Source organism: Sebastes umbrosus, chromosome 18, assembly GCF_015220745.1.
Source record: "Sebastes umbrosus isolate fSebUmb1 chromosome 18, fSebUmb1.pri, whole genome shotgun sequence".
NCBI lineage: Eukaryota > Metazoa > Chordata > Actinopteri > Perciformes > Sebastidae > Sebastes > Sebastes umbrosus.
In genome coordinates this window covers 17,253,926-17,277,271 of record NC_051286.1, presented here as the reverse complement: position 1 = coordinate 17,277,271, position 23,346 = coordinate 17,253,926, and the positions used below count along the sequence as shown (strand labels likewise).

At 40.4% G+C, this 23,346-nt stretch overlaps 2 protein-coding genes across 2 annotated transcripts in view; one reads left to right on the top strand and one right to left on the bottom strand.

The window, feature by feature from the left end:
- The window catches only part of med23 (mediator complex subunit 23), a 130,014-nt gene that overhangs the window by 876 nt on the left and 105,792 nt on the right, over nucleotides 1-23,346 (top strand). The gene's annotated exons all lie outside the window — the stretch shown is intronic.
- On the bottom strand, nucleotides 1,669-22,499 carry stum (stum, mechanosensory transduction mediator homolog). Its single transcript, XM_037751121.1, has 4 exons — nucleotides 21,208-22,499; nucleotides 7,435-7,617; nucleotides 5,096-5,104; nucleotides 1,669-3,494 (listed from the first exon to the last, which is right to left on the bottom strand). Exons 1-4 carry the CDS (start codon nucleotides 21,416-21,418, stop codon nucleotides 3,460-3,462), a joined length of 438 nt encoding a protein of 145 aa, XP_037607049.1. The 5' UTR covers nucleotides 21,419-22,499; the 3' UTR covers nucleotides 1,669-3,459.

Genomic DNA, 23,346 nt, shown 5'->3' with positions numbered 1-23,346 from the left:
CATATTCAGAAAAGTTTTTTTATTCATGAATCAACCAATTTTGCAAAGTCACAGAATTAAGCTACAATCTTAAAATAGTAAATCTGTGTGTGCGTGTTAGTCTATATTGACTTGACACCACAGCTATGCATGCAGAAAACCTGTACATGGCACTATGTTCGTCTACAATCGAAAAGCTAGCACAACACCACCGTTATTATAATAATAAAGTGTCAAAATAACAATTATTTCAGATCTATAAATTGCACCCAAATCTAAACAAAGCGAATAAACTCCAGCATCACTGCTACAGAAACACCTCTGGGAGAACATTGGTCATTTGTAAGGCATAACATATCATCACCGTTACAGACATCATCATCATCTGTCTCACATAGAAACACTGTACAACATTATACACAGAAAAACATCGGTGTGGTCATCCAAAATACAGCAGTACTCTTAAAAAGGCATTTGGCTAAGATAATGAAGATAATTATTGGTGCCTTCAAAGGGGTCGTGTTCACCGTGTTCACGAGAAGAGTCCATATGAACGCCCCCCTCGTGTTGCATTCGCAACCTCGTAAGTGGAAAGTTTCGGAAAGCTCTAAGTTTACGAGTTGTGACGTGTTTGTTGACGTCAGAAATGGCGGAGGCCATGGAAGTAAATTTTTTGGTGCATAATAAGTTAATATATTGAAATTTTAGTCGTATATTGTTTTTCTTTGTAATTTTATCATAAGTCTGAGGAAAGAGTTGATATTCCCAACGGCCTCTGTCATTATGCCATTGCATTTCCTGCATTATGTTACCACTTGCTAGCTTGCTTAATTGTTAGCCTCTGGGGCTTCCAGACGGCGACAGCCACGTTAACATGTTGCCTAGCAGCGATGTTGTCACGACTTAACCACTTGAACGCCAAACATATTGTGTCCACGACTTCCCATGTTGTAAACACGAGCTCACGAGTTACATTTGAAAGCACCGTATCACCTAAAGGGATAATAAAAAAAACCCAAATCAAAGAGATACATCACCAGTAGAAAATCAAATGAACAAGAAGGTAAAACGACATTGTGAATTATGCACATGAAGTTTGGGTTTCTGTAGAGTAGGGATGCACCCATCCGATTTTCAGTCCCGATACCTGGGCTTTGGGCTTTGGGTATCGGCCGCTACCGAGTACCTATCCGATACCAATGTTTAATTAATAAGCTGTGTGGAAACAGGATCAGGCTTGACTTAAACATTGCATTCCTAACTTTGTAAAACAAAATGTAACAAATAAATACATAGATCATTTTACTGAGTTGTATTGAAATAATAAAATCGTACACCTGCCACATTAACAGGAATTACAATTCAAGTGTAAACCTTTTTAATGCAGCAACAAATTGGTAAGAAATCAAAAAATCCAGTATATAATGTATATTGTATACAAACATAGAATTTAATTGAATAGATCAGCGCATTGTCACCGATACCCGATACAGCTATTTGAGTCAGCATCGGCCTTATATCCAATCCGATCCAGTATCGGTATCGGTGCATCCCTAGTGTAGAGGCACAACCAAAATTGGGAAGTTGCCATAAATAAATGCATCTCCACGTTTTTCCAGAAATGTGGCATGACTTTTGCTGAATCTGTCCCATATGACAAGAGAGGTAATAATCTGCAATTCTGTTTTGTTTTTTTTTAAGTTGTACTGTAAGTGGCATTTTGTCAAATAGGCCCAGTTGGAGCCCATTCAGTTTGTTCAGCAGTAACTGAGTTTCCTGCAAAACACTCGCAGCGATATTGATCCACTTTCCATTACTGTGATGGCTGAGGCTAAGCTGGTTTAATTCTTTTTGTTTAAGGCTCTTTGACTTTTGGTACTCTTGGATCATTTTTCAGGGAAGTGAGCCAATGATACAGTGCATGAGAAAGCCGATGTGGTATCATGGGAAAGGCTTTGTTTGGATCGATTATTCCAAGGCAAGTTGTGTTACATAATACAACTTTTTGATTGACCTTCCCACATAGTTATACCAAGGCCATCCTGTATATTCTCCAATCTCCTTTTCCAATATTGCACGCTATCAATCACACACACAAACACCCACACAATAATATATACACAATGTACACACAGAACAGTGAACTCCACAACCTAATTTCTTTCTGGTTTTAATATTAATCTATTTATGTGAATTTTTGACTCACTTATTGAACAAGTCAAAAATATATGTTTAAACAAAGCACCTCAGTCACAGACTTAAATGACATCATGTATCTTTGTCATAATGTGACACAGGATGGAGACTATATGGTTCCCCAGAGTGGCATATTGTTATAATTTGATAGATGCTATGTTTTAATAATGTGCGATATCTCTCTGACACTGATTTACACATTCAAGAGGTGTGAAAATTAAAATCAAATATTGTCAGGAGGCATGAATCATGTTTCACACAGCCCTGTAATTTTAGGATGACACACATCTTGTGACCAGCAGTGAGACTCTGCGTGTTAAAGATGTGTTGCTATTACAGTAAAACGCAGCCTTAAAAAGGAAATATTGTAGCTACAATAACTATATAGGCTGATCGATTGGTCGCAAAGTTATCATTCAAACTCACTATATTGAATATCACGTATCAGAGCCATTTATAGTTTGATCACATGCTCCAGTGGAAGACATGCTTGCTGCACATTCATGGCGTGAATAATTGTTGATTCTGTGCTCAGTGATTGTCAGATTTAGTGGCAAGTCACCGTGATTTTGTTCTGGCTGTAGACGGTAACAATTTATAAAAGATGGAATATGTTTTATAGTGAGAGTTGATGATAGTGAAATATATTGTATGTCTTCAGAGCAGCGATGTGGTATCAGTTTCACAAAGGAAAGGCCACTAAGATAAACCGCTTTAAGCAAAGTGGCTATGGCAGGGGAAACTCTGGTCACGCTGGTTCTGGAAACACCGTTAGGAGCCAAATATTTTTTTTTTCATCTGTCTGACTGCAACTCAATATTTTTATTTTCTCACAGAGTCATGACTTCCTCCTTCATTTTCTCCATCCTGTCATGTAGGAAACATGTAGTCTGGTCTTGTTTTTTGTCAAATAGATCAAATAAAAATATCAAAAGACAGAATTCACCGGTATAATTACTCAACAAAATGCACAACACATTGTTTTTCTTGTGACTGTACAGCTTTAGTCTCTTTTTCCCCGTCCCATTCCGTTTAACTCAAATGTAAATGTGGTCTCAACCAATCAGCAGCGTGCGATCAGAAGCAGTCAGCTGATTCGTTCCTTCTGTATTTCCCCATGTGGCTAATTAATTTTAATGTCTCTGCTTCTCTCTGTGGTCCGGCATGTGAAAGACAGACCGCTACAGGTCATCACAAAAGGTGAAGGTCACCAACGGGCATCAGGGAGGTTAAAGAGGTCAAACTGTCCATGTGATCCATCAGTAAACATGAGAGCGACCTCTCTCAGACATCCTGAGGAAGACCCTGGTCTCTATAGCCTGAGGAAGAGAAGAGAGAGAGAGACATTTGAATGCTTATAGAAATAATTGTAAAATCTATTATCTGGCTTTTACAGCCACAGTTAAGAGGATTTTAGAGCGCTTCATGCAATTATAAAACATTTATTTTGAACTTTTTTACAATAATTGCCTTTCTCCATTTCATTTAATTTAGAGAAATGAAAGCAACAACCAAAAATGAGCTTGGCTGGAGCATTAGGAGCTGATGTTTTATCAAGTAGCCCATTGGCTGGCAAGCCATTACCCCAGCTTCCCAAAGTGGCAAACAATACCAGTCTGGCTTGCATTATGTTTTTTGAATAGAAACTTCAACAAACTCCATCAGTGACAAATAAGAAACTTCTCTTATTAATGAGCCAACATTTCTAAAAACAGAAGTGTTACAGCTCCACAAAGCACACAGTTTTTTGCTTCACTGTTCACTGTGTTAACAATGTTAATGTTAAACAATTTTAGCCGCCCGAGCCAATGCGCTGTGCTTGTGTAAACATAGCAGTGGTGGATGAGAGACGGCGGACAAAGCAGATTGAAATATCGCTTTCCTACATGTTTAACCGTTTCATCATGTTTATGCCTGTTGAACACGTGTAATGATAACGTATCTTGGCTTTGCACTTGCAAAGTTTTATTGTAAAATGATGTGTTACCAAATTGTTTTTTATATATATATATATATATATACATATATATATAAATAAAACAATTTGGTAACACATCATTTTACAATAAAACTTATTATATATATAAGCGGTTATCAAATAGCAACAAAGACTAAAGTTAATTGTCATGATTAATCTTTATTTAAGTAAATGAATCTGAAGTTTCGCCCACATCCTCTAACGCCACCCAACTACTACGAACAACTTCAGCTCATAAATTTTGTCTTTACTCGCCGCCATTTTCTCCTGATCGGTACTGCGCTTGTGCAACTCTGAGGTGAGAAGGAAGCAATGATGACTCACTTCTCAGCTACTTCCATCATCAGCTTTGGGAAAAAACAATGTGTTTAATACTTGTTTACCACTTGCCTGATCAGGCGAGTGAGTTGTTAGATTTACTAGCCCAATGTTTTTTTTAACTGGCTAAAATAAGTTTTTTTGCTGCTCCCGTCCACAGCCGCTTTACCTCGCCATCAGACAGCCCTTTCCACCGTTGTATCGCTCTCTTCAAAGCCACCAGACTCCATTGACAAAAACAGTCATTTTACCTTGCGGAACACAGGAGTATACATATTTCCCCACTTTAAAAAATCCGAACTAACCCTTTTAGTAATTTCTAGACCGCTAACGTTGACTCCTCGACCTTTAAATGCTTGAGTTCCTGAGATTTAGGCTGAACATAATATGAGATTCCTGTCCACCCAGATGAAAGATCGTGAGAACGTTCTGAATTAATGTTTTTATAAGTATTTCTAAGCCTGGGGAAATGTGGTTATTTATTTTGGCTTATTCGGAATCCATGTTAAATATAGCAAAGCTGACTATTCATTATTTCTGTGACGTGCTTCTACACATCACTCCACAATGTGATAAACTCGCTGTGGGACTGTTAGTGAGTGAGGAAAAAAGAGAAACACCTACCATCAGAAACTTTGGTTCATGAAGAGGGAGAACAGAGTGAGGAGGGAAGAGACAAGAGAGACAGTTACCACACGTTTTTCAAGTATTATAATACAGAAGCTGTATTAAAGTAACACAAAACAGGCTTTGTGGACAAAAAGAGAAATTCACGCAGAGCATTCTAGTAACTTTCAAGAGAAGAGAAAAATCTTCTTTCAACATGAGCTGACCTCGCTTTAACTCAGATTTATGATCAAATGAAGACACATAGAGTAACATCACCCTGGTTTGCTGGATCGATGAACAGAAACAGGGACGAAATAAAAGAAACCGAGGTGGAAAGGGAGACTGGGGGGGCGGGCAGAGAGTGGGAGGAATAATGTGAAAGAGAGGGAGCGAGATCAAATAGGAACAATCATTAGCTAGGGAAAGAGGCAGTAGGAAGGCGATCAGTGGGAGGAAGATAATACCGTGATCATTAGATAGACAGGAGGAAGAGAAGAGAGGGAGCAGGGTAGAAGAAGAGGGAGAAGTACACTGATCATATGCAACATAGGCTCATCAGAGAGGGAAGGAGAAGTAAATAAATATGCCACATTATCAGAGTGATTCATTGCATGGAGGAAGAAAAAGGGAATAGCTGAATAAGAGCATCCCAAAGCTACAAAGACACGTATTGTGTTGTTGAATAATAATTGATCTTAGAAGCAAGTGGCATGCATGATTTCACCCTGGCCTTAAGAGCTAACAAGAAAATGGTTTTTATATTCAATATAAATATTCAATATGCCACGAGCGCAAACAGGAGTATAGATTTTTAGCAGCAACAATTGAATAAGACGCGTGCCCCTAGGCCTGAATAACAGTGGGGAGCAGCAAACAGAAACGCACCGGGGGGTCCGCTCACTCACTCCCACACACACACACACACACACACACACACAATTACTGGACAGCACACACATAAACACACAGATTCTTGCATGCGTGTACGTACCAACACGCATTGGGTTGCACACGCAGGCAGCAATTACCTCACAAATGCACACTTGTACACACAAAGGCGAGAGCGCCGTGGTAATTCAAAGGCTGCTTCGGTGCAGAGAGAGAATAGTGACTCTTTGCGTTAGTGTGTGTGTGTACACTTGTTCACGCATCAATGCCTGAGGAGAACACACTACTTTCTGACAGACAAGGCAGTTAAATCACCCAACCTCTCCCATGTCTGTTCTCTGTATCTACCGCTGTTCTTTCTTTCTTTCTTTCTTTCTTATATCTGATGTTTCTGCAAGAAAAATATAAAATCCTTTTAAACAAATAAGTGTCGTGCAGAGCTTCTACAGTAAGACTGGCGTTATTCTATATTTTTCTTATTTTCCCACAAAAAAGAGCTCAAGTTCATGTGCTGAGCAACCTGTCCGTCACGTGATGCCATTGGGCCCAAAAATACTTTTTCCCATAGACTTACAATGGAAAAGAGACGTCTTTTAACACAGCGGATATTTTCTTTTGAGGTGAATCAACTTCCCAGTATGAACACTTGAATAGTCTTTATTTAAACCATAAGGGCCTAAAAGTTGTAAAATGCACTAATAGCAGAATCCAGAGTTATTTCCCTTCCTCCGTTCATGTGAATCAGACCCAGACGGAGCGCTTGGAGGCGGAGTTAGCAAGCCTTGACGACAGCGTGTCGGCTGTGACCCCGTGACCGAGTGGACGCTACTGCGCCTGCATCATGGGCCCAATGGATGTTGAAGAACCCGGAAGATCCGGGTACTTTACCAGTCGGAAGTTGAGCCATTTTGGCATCATGCGCCACTGAGCAACTTTCATAGGAATGAACCGTGTCCCGCCTCCAACGCTGTATCCAGTTCTCTTAATACATCCATGGGCTGCAAGTCCATGTGTAATGCAGCTCTGAAGGATTCTGCTCAGCCGGTCGGAGCCCCCACCATGGGTTGCATCGGAAAGCTATTTCCCTCGGGATCAATAAAGTTACTATATATATAAATCTTAAAATACGGGACACAAATATTTTTTTAAGAAGGCTATTAGTTCCCTTAATCAGCATAAGTCAAAAAAAGGCCAATTGGCCAGTTTCCCACATCTCTACAGGCTGTGGTAATCATGACCTTTGTGTGACACCAATGTTAACCCTGACTCCGAGTTTTTACACAAGTATTGTGATTTGATATTCTCGTTGTGAACTTTTATAGCTGTTTGGATGAACTCCACCTACTGCATGTCATGTGTGAGACTGACAAACAAAAGGAAAAAAGGAGACAAGACTGAAATAAAAAAAGAGAGGTGAAGAGAAGACTGTCAGACAGAAAGATAAACACAGCTGGACAAGTACTGACTTGCCAAGATGACCATGTCCATTCCCCAGAAGATGCTCATGATCCATCCAACCATGATAACAGCTGTCAGTATCTGGATGAGGGCTGCTGCCACGTTGAGCCAGAACACACAACAAACGCCTCGCTCTGAGATCAGGTCGCTGCGAGCTCCACACAGCACCGTGAACGCTGAGATGAAGGTACCTGTGGGACAAAAACAGCAAAAACATCCTGTTACCAAAAAACTAAAACTATACAGTTCATTATTTCTTTTCAACAGCCCTGATTGATGGATGGTATTACAACTATGCATTTGTCTCCATGATGTGTTTAGCCCAACATGATGCAAAGACTTGGAAAGAGTTTTCCACTCTGGTTAATTTCCCAATGAAGAATACCAGACAGCAGACTTTCCAAGGAAATAAACCAGAAGAGACTCATGCTAACCTCTACTGAAAACACGACACAAGTAAATTTCAGTGTAATTTGAATTAAACGTCAGCATGCTAATACAGTACGCTAACATGCTGATGCAGGTTATGTTTACCATCTTAGTTTGGCGTGTTAGTATTTGCTAATTAGCACTAAACCCAATAACTAGTGGTGAACTCAGGCTGTCTAAGGGGCAAGGGCGGAATAAATTGAAAGGGCACCAGCACGCAGAAAGTTATCTAGAATGTAGGGCGGCCTATATGCATCACATCTTCTCAGTTTTAAGGGCACCTCGAGGGCACTTCATCATGTTTTCTCCACTAGAAGGGCGCCCTAGAGGGGACTTCATCTTGTTTTTACTGTAAGGGCACCTTAGAGGGGATTCATCATGTTTCCTCCACTAGAAGGGCACCCTAGAGGGGACTTCATAACCTTTTCTTCACTGGAAGTGCACCCTAGAGGTGATTTCATCATGTTTTCTCCACCGGAAGGGCACCCTAGAGGGGACTTCATCACCTTTTCTTCACTGAAACGGCACCCATAGAGGGGACCTCATCACCTTTTCTTTACTAGAAAGGCAACCCAGACATTTTCTCCACTAGAAAAAAATCATCCACCATAAGGCCATCCAAGAGGGCACTTTTGCGGCATTTTTCTGAATATGGGGGCATGAATCCACCAGTGCCAATGACTGATGGGAATGTCGTTGGATGACCAAAGTTTCGTCTTGACACCATGGATATCTCAATCAATCCATTTGATAGTTGTCAAGCTGTTTCACTATAAACCAAACATTTCAACCTCTTGAAAAGTCGGGGGTCATAGTAGAGTTCCAGTAGCTAAAATGAAATGAATCTCCTCTGCCCAGAAGAAATAACGGGTTTCAGGTTGTAGAGTGAAGCTGCTTGACACAGCGATATCTCACACCATCCACTCAGCGTCCCTGACCAAATGTGTCAGTATTTAAGTGGCTGTCGTCGGTGACTTATCTTGCCACTGCAGCGGGGGATCTCTGCCTTGGAAAAGAGCACAGAAAAACGCGGACACATCGATGGCGATGCCCGCTTCCACTGGGCTGAAAACCGGATTATCTCTGCGGACGATCCTTGTCTGCCTGAATGAAATCCAATATCACTCCTTATGTTGTTATCTGGAGACCTGGACCTCCCGGGCCCCGTTCATTGTACAGAACTGTGTGTGTGCTGTGCATGTGTCATAGAAGCATGCATGTGTCTCGGTGCACACAAATAAGATTATTTCATTACAGGATGTTTCCATGACAACATTCCTTCATGAATAGGATATATATAGAATATGGATTTTACTTTGTATCATAGGTCTACCTCATATTATCAGTGACATATTTAGATTTGCCTACTTATCTATCACTGTGCCAGCCTGCAGTGTTTTCTTTGGCATTATTTTACAGGGACTCTAGCAGTGTTTGTTTCAGCCTACCTGACATCCATACATTCATTTTTGTGAATGGGACATTCTTTCAAATGCAACTTTTCCTAACACTGTTATCCTATCCTGAGAATTGGGTCCTGAAGGCAGTTCCTGAGAATACTTTGCAATGCAATCATTTTTTTCCATCAGTGTTCAGTCTGTCAATGATTGCAGAAAAACAGACAATACCTCCAAAAATACAAACTGCATACTTGTGACATAGGTCTGAACGATTTTGAAATAATATCAAATTGCGATTATTTTGACTGATATTGCAATTGCAATATGGTTTGCGATATTAGAGGGAGGATCATTTTTACACCATTATTCTCATTTTCATTGAAAAACATATAAACATGGTGTGATTTTTGCGGGGATCTGTACCAAACAAGGATGTTTTCTAAAGCCTGTAGAATATTATGTGTAGGCCAAGACATATCTGCAGCACCACAATATTTAATTTAAAATGTTATTTTGACACACATTTTGCCTTTAAGAAATATTGCGATTTTAACTAATTTGATTTGAAAATTGCAGTAGGCCATATTGCGATTTCAATAACATTTTGATTAATTGTGCAGCCCTAATTGTGACGTTCATAATAACCTCATCTCCCCTGCGTTTCAGGTGGAATGTTTTAGATTTCATCCCATTTATCATCAAATGATGCACCCAAATCTTGTTCCAAAACACATTTTAAGGGCTGCAGTAGTTTTTATTCCCTTCATTTTTTAATAGCATTCTGTAATATTTATTCTGTTTTACTTCACGTCCACGGGGCTTGTATAATTGAGCATGTTTTCAATTCCAACACTAATTTGTGAGACATGCCAGTTTTCACAATTCAGACTGTATAAATAGCCTTGATGTGATTCTGCATTACAGCAGTTATTGTTAAGTGTCACTAAACCGGCTGGTTAATATTCGTTGAATGAAGTAAGACATTAGTCTGTCTTTTGGTTCCACTCAGAATATTTATTTCGTTAGTATTTATTCACAAAGTCTCATTGATTATAAAAATGTCTTCTGCAAAACTGTGTGAATGCGAGGTGTTTTCTTAATGATTGATTCATGAAGTCCATGATGTTTAGACCTTCTCTCTGCAGGCTTTTTGTACCCTTTTGCAAATACTGAGCTGAACACTGTGAATACTGAATGCGACACAGGAAATGCCTAGTGGGCGTTGTGTGCATCATGGCCTTGGCCCTTCTCTTTCTGCTAGCTCCATTTCTTGTCACATTGGAGGAATTCAAATAACAGAGCAAGCCGAGCAGGTGGGGGGAGGGAGGAACAAGAACGGCCGGGCTGCCAGCTGCATCTCGTTTCTCGGGAGCGAGGAAAGGCCAAAGTCGACTCATGTAGAAGTTTCTTATCGCTTTTTCTCTCTCAGTCTGTTTTTTCTCTCTGTCTGTGTCTCTATACACATGTCTCTCTTTTCTGATTGAGTTATCAGGCAAAATGAAAAACTGGGGGGATCTGTCATAATGAATCTTTCTATAGAAACACAAACATACCAATTTGTCCCATAATCTCTGACAAATCTGAATGCACACCATAACATTTACTTTCACATGCCCTACGCTAGCCTTATTTGGAATGGTTTCCAAAAAGTCAAACTCCGGTACAAACACAATCCCAGAATAGTAAGCAGCCCCACAAATGTTTTTAAAGGAGGCAAAGTTTACTGTACATGTGGAACAGGAGAGAGTCATTTCAAGCTTTTAACCAATGCTCATTTCAGAGCATCTCACAGAAAGAGCAACAGTGGGCTAAACTGAGATTCCACCAGAGCCGATATGGTCTGATTAGACGGAAACATTTTCAGGTCGCAGAGGCCACGCCCACCAGCAGATGCTCTGGCTCCTGGTAGAGCTACCCACCTCCACACATGAACCATGATTGACAGCAAGCTGGTGGCTGAATGGTTACACATCACCTCCATCTTTGGCATGTAAATCAGGATTTATACAGTCGGGTATGTTTTTCAGATAGCAGTCGTGTGTGTTGCGTTCACTGAACAGTAGGATCTATCATTAGTGTTTGAAGAAATGGGCATTTGCTCATCAACATGTACGTCAAATAGAGCTCAGCTAACGATTATTTTCATTATTTTATTTAAAATGTCAGGCAATAGTGAAAAGCAATTTCCTAGAGGCCAATGTGATTTTCAAATTGCTTGTTTTTCTAGACGGCACAGTCCAACCGATAGGTATTCAAGAAAATGAGCAAATATACACATCAGAGATTTATTTTAGGGAGGCACCGATCCGACTTTTTTAGTCCCGAAACCGATGGCGAAACCGGGGCTTTGGGTACCAGTGTTAAATTTATAAACCGCGTGCCTCACTGTGTGGAAGTGACTGGATCAGGCTTGACTTAAAAATTTCTCTCCTAACTTTGTAAAATACAAAGGTAAAATTTTACTGAATTGTTTTTAAATAATAAAATCGTACACCAGCAAGTTTTTCAAAATGAACAGGATTTACAATTCAATTGTAAACCTTTTTAATGTAGCAACAAATTGGACAAGACTTAAAAATTCCAGTATATAATGTATATAAACATAGAACTGAATTGACTAGATTGGCCCCATTGTCACCAATATCTGATTCAGCTATTTTAGTCAGTATCGGCCCAATATCCAATCCGGTATCTGTGCATCCCTAATTTTTCTTTTTTGCTTTAAAAATGCCTTAAACCTCCAATAACCATTTATTGGGGGCAGCGGAAAAAAGCTGTTAACAGAATACCTGACATATTATCAACTTTTAGTGGTCAATATGTTATAAACGGTTGCCTTTTTACACATCCAGCAGGGCAAGTCCAATTTTCATTCTACTTTTAGCTCTGTTTTGGTCTCTACCGATTCCTGAGGGAAATATCTGGCTCTCTAGCTGCTAAATGCTCCACTATGTTCACCAGCTAGTTGCTAATTCTGTGTGGTAAGATACAGAGTGTGCGAGAGAAGACAGAGATTGTGTTAACGAACAAACACCGGTCTCCTGGGTGTATGAGAACAGCCTGAGTCATTTGATCCATTGTTGATATAAAAATATTGATTAGAGCAGCTTTAATTCACTGTTCAACTTTCAGATCTAATGTCCAGGGAAATGTCACCTGATATGTGTCTGATCAGTGATGCTTTTGCAAAGCAAAGCCAGTCTGCTGCTGCTCTGTGCTTTCTCATGATCCCTCCAATGTCTCTTTGTTTCATGAACTGAAGTTAATGAAACATAATAATTCATGGCTTTAAACATGGCAACTGTTGACTGTTAAGGGAATAAAATCATTTGAAGAAAATGTTCTGTTAATGAAAGATTAACTCCACACCCCAGGCAATATCAAAGCAGTAAGAAAAATAAATAATCTCACTGTTTCACACTCTGTAGCCGCTGACCTCATGCAGCGCCTTTCAAACTACACAATAATTGATGTGAACAAAGCAAATCATCAAGGATATGGCTTGCTGTGTATGCATGTGTGCAGTTGGATAAAACAAATTGAACATATAATGTATATGTGCTCAACAGTCCTCCACTGCCATAATAGAGGTTTATTAAACCTCTCTCGGTTTGAGGAATGTACTCTAACAATCCGCCATGTGTGAGAAGCTCTTAGATCCCTGGTATGTCGCATGTGGGAGATGGCGTGTGTGCATGTGTGTGTCTATGTGTTTGTGCCTAGATATTACCCAGACTAATGACTATAATTACAGAGAACTCCACAAAGCACCCACTGGTAGTGTGGGAGGTTAATGATGGAGTGTAAGAGTGTGAAAGATATAGAGAAAGAGACATAGGGAGATCAAAAAAAAAAAACAGAGGGAGAAGGGAAACAAAGGGATAAAATAAAGGAGAAAAGCAGGTGTATTGTAAAGCAGTGTTGATGAGCAACTTGAAAAATTTTATTGGACCAGAAGGATCAAATCATCTGATAATACAGTCATTTTGGGGTATTTGTGGTGCTCAGAAACATTCATTCAACATATTATAGCCCTTCCGTGTGTAATAATTGTGTTCAAGAAAAAAGCCAATTGGGCGTCATATGCAGTAATGACTGAATAATCACAGCCCAACACTGGTGCTTGCTGTACAACCACGCATCTTCTGTATTTAACAGGAGTTACCAGAGGCTATTCCACAGAAGCTAGTCTCCTCCCCACACCTCCAGTAGGCTAGTCTTTCTACTGAACGCACATGAATGAAACTCATATCAACACTGCAAACAATCCGACCCCCTAAAAATGTCATAGCGACAGAGTGTTGCAGGGATTAGTAACTCTTAACGCAGTTACACAACGCGCTGCTAAAAATATTTACAGTAATCACGTTAAGTGTTACTGCCCTACACTACTAAGATCAAAAGTCCTGTTCAGACCTGGTATTAACATGAGTGATCGGCTCACAAGTGGACAGCTCTTAGTACGTTCACACCTCGCATTAGAATGCGTTTCCACATGTGTCTTTAGTGACCACTTGTGATCGGATCTCACTTCCCCGCTCTATATGCAAATAAACACGTAGTAAACACACAGTCAATACAGCAGACGTTGTGACGTAACAATTTAGGAATGCCAGTAGTAATATCCTACATATTCGTGAATTCGGGTACATTTTATTAACTGCAAAATAAAAGGTTATTGTACCGGCAGCCGGCACCGCCGCCTCTGCCCGAATGTGCTCTGATCGATCGGATCTCAATGCGTCTGGAGTATGTTCACACCTGTACTCAGAGCTGTCCACTTGTGATCCGATCACTCAGGAAACATCTTAATTCCAGGTCTGAACAGGGCCAAGGAGAGACAGAGTGAGGTAAGAGAGGAACAATTTTAGCATACTTTAAGTAAAATATATAACCACGCACATTTTAAATGTTTAATTTGAATCTGTCTATTACATTACAATTGTCTACAGGACCAAGATACTAACATATATTTGCAACCAGGGACTGGTACTTGATCATTTATCAGAAAAAGCGTATATACAGGATTTCTAGGATTAAAACTTCTCTTTGGCCTTCATCTACAAAAACAAAGTTAGAGATGTTACGGACAGCCCGGTCGCACGAAAAGGTGTATGAATGACACGATAATGCGCAAAGCAAAAGCGTGCAATAAGAACGCCGTTCTTGCTTTTGGTGTGTCATTTGTACGCCATGTAGTCTGTACTGACTGCAATGTAAATGCAACTGCGCAAATATGCTACGCTCATAGCTAGTGATGTAGAATAAAAAGGGAGAAAGATTGCTTATGGCTGGCAGGAGAGGAGATCGACTGAATGGGTCCAACAAACACAGGACTTTTAACCAGGAGACCAGTGTTTTTTTTTTTGTAAGTGACGTGCTTTTTAGTGACGTTTGACATGTTTTCCATGGTACTGTACTTAGTTTATGTACATATTTTAAGCTCAACCATGAAGTTTTTCCTAAACATAAGTAAGTAGTTTTGTCGCCCCTGCTGCACCTTCATACACGCATGTAAAATCAACGATTTGGCGAGGCAAAACATGACACTGACACACTATCCTCTAGTGGACAGGCAGGTCTATTACACGCTTTGGCGTGATACCGGATTGGTTACTGAACAGATCATGAGAGATATTAAACCATCCTGGCATCACATGGGAATGTTTACTCCTCAGCAGCAGCAGCAATTAAATCAATAGTACGGTCGTGCACTGCAGGATAGAGCCTTTTATGAGCATTACAGCCATCCACAATATGTGCAACTGGTTGATCAGATTCAGATTACACTATGTGGGTGGTAATTTCCGGTGTACCATAAAACAAGTTTCAAATTGGGGAAGTCCTGTTTCCCAAACCACAGGCCCTAAAGTGAACCATATATTGTATGTCTGTGAGCCTAATCATGACCCTAAAACTAGACCATACTCTAATCTGACTGTGACCTACATCTTATTTTTGTGGTGAGTCCATTCGCTCCACACTTGACCTCTGCCACCCACACACTCACTGAGGGTCAAATCATATATTAACTGTAGCTCTTTGTGTCAGAGCCTCACACTTTCTCATCCTCATATGGCAAAGATCGTAACACAACTAGAGCGGTGAGCTGTTGCTTCCTTCACAGTAAGTATGTGTAATTATTTACAAGTCGACAGCTCTTTAATCAGTTCACACTGCACTGACTAACAGCCGCTTTGACTTACTCTTCAGTACGGTAGTTCAGAACAGTGTAGTCATCGTTGCATTGCAGGGGCAATCTAAGGTGCTGTCAACACGACGTCATGCAGGATTAATGTAACGTTAAAACAGGCGGACCCGAGAGAAAGGAGGTTGTCAGATTGAATCCTTCAATTTGCTGTAGAGCACTGGGTGTATACTATTTATATTCAGAAATACACACATTTTTCTCACATTTAGGCTCACCTGGGGAAAAATAAAACCTGATTGGTGATGATATATTTTAGATTTGACACATTTTTTTGTAATCTGAACAGTCAGAAAACAACACATGCCTCTGTGGCTTTATTACGCTGTATGTGAAATGGTGTACTAGAGTCGGATTTTTTTCACCAGGAATTGTTGTTTGCATCCTTACTCTCCTAGAGTACCAACAGTCTACATTTGTTTCCTTTTAAACATAACCATGATTCATTTCCTAATCATAATCAAGTACTTTTAGTGATGGAATCTTAAAGGAGTAATTCAACATTTTGAGGAATATTCTGATTCACTTTTTTTCCCGATCGATATCACTCTCACGTCTGTGCGTTAAGTATGGTGCTAGATCTACTCAGTGTTGATTTATCTTCGCATTAAGACTGGAAACAAGGGAAACAGCTAGCCTGGCTCGGTCCAAAATTCGAAAATATGCTTACCAGCACCTATAAAAAGGTCAATAGGTCCTTTTTGGTTAAAAAAAGAAGAAGAAATCCTGTCCGCCCATGCAACTCTGTACTGCACCTCTCCGCTGGTTTCCTGGCTGCTCCCGGCTATTGTTCACTCAAGTAATAGTTAAAGCGCTTAACTCCCACCCACAACCACAACTTGTCATTTTTACATTTCTGTTGGTGTATGGATTAAACACACAAGATATGTGGTTACAGGGCTTTGGAGGTACTGGTAGGAATATTTGTTTTACCTTTGGACAGTGCCAGGCTAGATGTTTCCCCCTGCTTCCAGTCTTTATGCTTAGTTAACATAATTACCTCCTCACTCCAGCTCCATAGTTAACGCACTAACATGAGAGCAGTATCGGTCTTCTCAAGTAGCCTTGTTAAGCTTCAGTTATGCTTTCCCCAAGGATGGTCGCACGGACATGAGCTGACGTAGAATTGTGACAAGGAAACCCTCATGGATGGGGCAAGCATGAATCAAGGGTCGAGGGTCGCGAGTGTCAGCACGGCCAAAGTGACGCCACACCATCAGACATGGCCCTTCACCCCAAAAACCTGCCGCACAAGGGCGGCAGGTTTTTGCCTGTCTGTGCACATCAACATTTTTCTAACTATGCAGATGGGCAGAGAAAATACAGAACTTTGAGGAGCTTTGAGAATGTCCGCGAGGAGAAACCCGCATGGATTATAAAAGATCCAAACATTTCCTCATGAGCTCATGTCCGTGTGACCGTCCCTGCAGAAAGTATAACCGAGGCTTAATACTCTCGAATGGACGCGTATGCGGCCAGCACGGTCGCATTGTAGTTCAGTTTATACTGTCCGCTCGGAGAACACACTCCACACATGTGCAGTACCACTTGTAGCGCAGTGGCTGCGTGGATAGGTCGGCATTGTCAGTTGCTCTCCGCACAGAGCCTACACATAGTCTACACCCTCTGATGACAAAGTTTATGTCATGCAGACCCCAGTGGACCCTCGCTTTCTTGCAGACGCGGAAGGTATAACTTCGGCTTAACTCTCAGCAATAAAGTAAATAAGCAGAGTTGTTGAACTGTTAAACTATTCCTTTGTCTCCTACCAACATTCAACCCTTACTGTAATTTCTTTAAAATGAGTAGTTTGACATTCTACGAACCTTATTCCCTTCCTTTCTGAGAGTTACAGTAGATGAGAAGATGTCTTTGTACAGTAAATTGAAGCTAGAGCTAGCAGTCACTTACTGTAGCATAGTACAGTTTTAGTCTTTTTTTGAAGACTAAAAAAAGAGGGAAACAGCTGGATCACGTTAATTTTTTTTACTTTAGAGGTGCTATTTGGCAAATTTCATCACCTTAAGACAAAGCCAGGCTAGCTAAGACTTGATAGATATTCAGTATCTGCAGCACAGCTACAAAGAAGTATGATAGTGGACAAATGTTAATTAATCTGAAACATGAATGAATACATTATATTTCACACACTCCATGTATGCAATCTTATTAACGTAATCTTCAGGAAATGTGACTTTAATTTTGAAAGTTCAGGTGAGTTTTTAAGTTTCAGTTATGCTGTAAGTGTGTCTCATGTTACAGTAGCAAACAAAAAGCACAAAATGCCCTGAATTGACCATATATGTATATCTGTGATATAAAAGTGTCCTACATTATTCGTCATTTTACAGTACTAGGTTGAATAGAAAAAGGCGCAGGTTTCAGTCAGTTAGACCCAAATGGCATTGACACACTCTACGCATGCATTGTGTTCATTTCAGTCAGCGTTGTCATGGCAACCAACCGCAGCTATTCAATGAAATGTCAAGGCATTCAGGCCAACCTACATACTGTGTACACACACACACACACACACACACACACACACACACACACACACACCTAGATGAGGTGTCACCTTGATGCTTTCCAAACATGTTGGGGACAATTTCTAAGGCAACATGCCGGGGTAACGTTCCTGCCAAAACGTTGGAAAAGTGATCATTTGTCTTGTTTTTTTTGGGGGGGGGGGGTTTAAACGGCTGTTTGATATTTTCAAGCATTCGGTGATTCAACATTTACTGTAGAAAGGCTGCAGCAAATAGACTGCTGAATGTGTGTAAAAGTGAGAGAAAAAGAATGAATGAATAAGAGAAAAGATTCAGAATTTGGTATCTAAAGCCAAAAACCTTCAGCAGGGAAGGATAACAGAGAAATAGCAGATGGAAGAGATGACGAACACATGCATAATAAGTCTCCAGAGAGCTATATCCAATAGATCAAAGGTGGGGGGTGGAGGGTACACATGTTAGGTTATTTGGTTCTGAGTAATCTATGTAGACATTATTCCTTCAGAGAAAAACAGAGTTTCTCTCTCTGTTGATTTTTGTATGTTTCTCTGTTTTCTCTTTACACAAAATGATTTTTACTTCATTAATTGCTACATATTTATATTCTATTTCTAAAATTAATTCCTCTTCATTATCATTTTAAGTGCTGCTGCTTTTGAACGGAACCTCTAAACTAATGAGACTGTCCTCCCCCAAAAAACGACCCCATAGGGCGTTTGTACAAGCAACGTATTTCAGCGTATGTCGGGTTGGTCGGCCGTCGGACCGTCGGTGAGCATCTTTCGGCCTAGTGTTTTTTCGGTGTTACTGCACCGTCGGCTCTAGTCTGCCCGTGTTGGAGTTTTTTCGGCCGACTCAGCATGTTGAATCGGCGGGGCGGAGACCGTTGGTGAGAGAAATCACTCTGATTGGCGGTACAACTTAAACGAATCGGTGCACGAAGAAGAGAAACGGACGTGAGGAAAGCAAGCAAACGAGTAAAGTCAAGAGGAAAAACACAGAATGCTCTTCTCATTTTTCATCTTCATCTCACCTGATCATTCCAATACACGGATATTTTCACAGTGACATGGCCATCTGGAATGAAGCTAGGTGGTGAGTGAGAGTGGTGTGAAAATGGTCGACAGACGCCGCTTTGTTTCATGTACTGTACGCATCATAACAACAGCTTGAATATCTGCAGTCCTCAATCTTCAGGCTTCCCCGATGGTGTGGAGAGTTATTTCATATCACACAGGTGCAGACCATACATGGTAGTTGGCCGTTGGCTGTAGTCTTTGCGCTGTGTTCGAGTGCAACTTTTTGGCCAAGACAAAGGCGATGTGAGGCGACGCCACTGGTGGCCTTTGCGTCGGATTGGTGTGTCTGTCCCCTTAGGTGACGACTTCTAGTGGCCGTAGTAATTATGAAGAGGAAGTCAGACGATCTAGTATAAAGAGCGAAAACGTAGTGTACTTAACTTACACCACATATGTAACGTAGGTTAACAATGTTATGGACGTGACGTAGGTTAACTTACAGTTCAGTCACATAACAACATACTTATTTTAACCCGAACCGCAACTTTTCCTAAACCTAGGCAAGTAGTTTTGTTACCAAACCAAACTTCTACGTTACGTTTAAGTAGGGGGCGTTAATTTAGAAAACGCTCCTGTGGGTTGTATTGGAGGGTAGGAGCAAACAACCTGTGGTCATATGGGTTGGAGGACTTGTTGAACCAGTAATAAGTGAATGACTGTGTGTGAATGTTTGCATGTAAATTGAGCCTGATCTCAATGTCTTACTTGCATACAAGTCTTTTACTGTAAGTTGTTTTATACTGTACCAACGTGTGTGACATTTAGTGACAGTGGATAATACGATACAGTAAACAGTGTGTGTGAGTCAGTCTGGCTCCACAGGCTTTCTCATATACAAAGTGAGGATCAACATATTGATGAGGCTGATGCTGCATGCCATGTGTGTTTGTGTGTGTTTTTAGCCACCAGATGTTGTTACATAATCTTACTAAACACAGAAACGCATGCACACACATCCTAACCAGAAGTGACATGAGAGGGTTGAGCTAAGTAGAACCGAACGCTGATTAAGACATGTTTAGGCTACCAAAATGTCACAGGAAGGCTTAAATTTGTAAGACGAAAACAGGGACAACTCCCAGACCAGACAACACCGTGGTAGCGACCTGTCAATCACAAGGTAGCCACGCCCTAAAGCATCCCCTGCTTTATGGTCTATTTGACTCTAAATGTGACCATAATTTACTAAATGAACATCATGCTGCAATGAAGAAAACTTGAAACTAGGGATCGAGACCATAAACTCATGTTTACAATGTTTACTGAGGTAATAAATCAAGTGAGAAGTAGGCTCATTTTCTCATAGACTTCTTTTTGCAACCCGAGGAGTCACCCACTGCTGGCTGTAAGAATGAATGCAAGTTTAAGGCACTTCCGCATTGGCTTCACTTTTCAGACCCAGGGGTTGCCCACTGTTGGAAAAACATTCCCAAATTCACAATATGGATATATGTATACTTTTCCTGATGCTATTTAAACGTCTTCTAAAATGAGCAACGAAGTTCACATCTTTAAACTTCAGTGTCGACATTTCTACCCATGATAAAAACACAAATGTTGAGTCTACCCACTGCGGTGACATCGCTGCTCATAACGATGACACCTGTGATGGATTTTTATACCTGGAGTCATGCGATTTCACCATGCCAACCTCACTGTGTGCATTAACACCTGGCAGACTGAGGCTGTGTGTATTTACACCCTGACACTCTTATTATAGCACAAGGTGTCACTGGCGTCTCTCGCTATCTTTCTTACCCTTTTTCTCACACATGTATGCACTGAGGAAGATACACCGACATGCACACACATTAGCAAATATAGGTTTGAGTTATGTGTGAAAATAATAGAGCAATGGAGAAACTAGTGAGTAAGCTAGACCAAACTCAATTTTGGCACTACCTGCAAACTTTCCGTGCAACCTTTATGGCCTCTCTACATCCCCCTCTGATTTCCTTCATGTTTGTTTATCTTGTTATTGGCTGGCATGTCTGTGTGGGTCTTCCAGTTTCCCGCCCGCTCTTTTTCTGTTGTTTCACTATTTTCTTCTTAATTTGATTGAGTTTCTTCTCAGTTCCCCTCACTTTTACAAACACAACAACAATGAATAAAGAGAATGAATTACACATGTTGAGAAGTGTGACTCCCAACTTACCGAGTCCAGGTATGAAGGTGTTCAGAAACAGACAGATAACAGCCAAAGGGAAGGGCATTGTGGGTATCGCAGCCCGCAGAGGTCCCTTCTTCTCCCTGACCTCCACCACCACCCCACCACCTGCTGTAGGGGCCCCAGCAATGGCTTTGGCCCCAAGCTGGTCCCCGGTCTTAACACGCCCCAGCTCCTTTCCTCCTTCTTTCAGTGCCATCTCTCGGTCTTTCTGGTTTATGTCTTAAGACTAAGAATAGCCGGTGATAAGCAGGTAGTTGAGGATATTTTTGAATGATTATTTTTTTCCTCTCAGTCACTCTCCCTCTAGACTAAGAAGTAAAATCAATGTTGATTGATTGTACCCTTTGCGAATTAGATGAAATATTCACCAGTACATCTCAACAGTTGGCACCACCTATGTCACATTCACTATGTCACTATTTATTAAAGTAAATGAAAAAAGTAGTATCAAAATTCATATGTCCATAGAATAACCAGAAAGGTTTAACTCTCTCAATGAAATATCCTGTAATATTTCCCCAAAGTCAACTTTAAAAACCTTCAGACTGATCCAGCTGTTGAAGTCCCACCAAGAAGCAGTCAGAAGTAAAGCAAGCACTTTTTTTCTTTAGAATATCTCTTCAAGACTGTTTACTTGTCCTCATTTAAGTCCCTTCAAGTCCTTTTAAAAGTGAGCATCAGAGGTCAGTGATATTTGCCATTTGTTTCCATGTCCAACATGCTCTTAAGAAACGTTCAATCAATGTCAGCTCCTCCTTAAAAAACGTTGAAAAAAAATCCTTGAAAGATGCGCAGCTCTTTTCAGTAATCTCCTCTCAAGTCACTTTCTTTTTCTTTCGGTCAAATCACGCTCAACTCACACACCTCTCCAAGACAAAGAGAAAGTGCACACACAACCCCCCCTTTTCTACTACATCTCTCACTCTCCCTCTCTTCTTCTTCTCTCTCTCCCTCCGCTCCCCATCCTCTCTCTCCATTTAAAGGAACAGTGCATCAATCTAATGGTACCATTCAATGAGACACATTCACCATCCGTCATTCAGTGCATTGGAATTGAATGAGTGATTAAAGGCACAAATGCATTCAACTGTCATTCAAATTAGTAGTGTATAGAATGGAAATAAAGAGTACCTTTTGTTTTCTAGAGCTTAATGCTAATAGATTATAGTCTTGTTTGTTCATTCATTCAAGAGATTGGAGCAAGCAGAAAGAGATGATGGCCTAGAGAAAAGAAACATTTGCAAATGTCCTCAGTCTGTAATAATAGTTGATATTGTAACTAGGGCTGTCAAAGTTAACAGGATAATAACACATTAACGCAAATTCGTTTTAATGCCACTAATTTCTTTAATACATTAAGGCAATTGATATTTCGGAGGTTGTAGTGGGCTCAGTTTTAAAGCTAGAGTGAAGATACTGGTATCATATGAAACTAGAAAAAACCTAAGGAATCCATTATGATGACTGTCATACTAACTTGTCGTGAAGGAGGCTAAATAACGCTCCAAACTTGTACTAAATTTTTGCGAGGAAAAACGATCATGGCCATTTTCAAAGGGGTCCCTTGACCTCTGACCTCAAGATATGTGAATGAAAATGGGTTCTATGGGTACCCACGAGTCTCCCCTTTACAGACATGCCCACTTTATGATAATCACATGCAGTTTGGGGGCAAGTCATAGTCAAGTCAGCACACTGACACACTGACAGCTGTTGTTGCCTGTTGGGCTGCAGTTTGCCACGTTATGATTTGAGCATATTTTTTATGCTAAATGCAGTACCTGTGAGGGTTTCTGGACAATATTTGTCATTGTTTTGTGTTGTTTTTTGTTTTCCAATAATAAATATATACATACATTTGCATAAAGCAGCATATTTGCCCACTCCCATGTTGATAATTTTTTTTTTTAATTATTATTATTTAGTATTACATATTTATCAAATCTCCCTTTAAGATAAATTTTGAACAGATTAAAAATGTGATTAATTTGCAATAAATCATAATTAATCACGGACAATCATATAATTGAACGAGTTAGTATTTTAATCGATTGGCAACCCTAATGGTAACGCATGTTTTCAAACCTAATATAAAGATACTGGTGGACAAAGAAAGGAACTTGA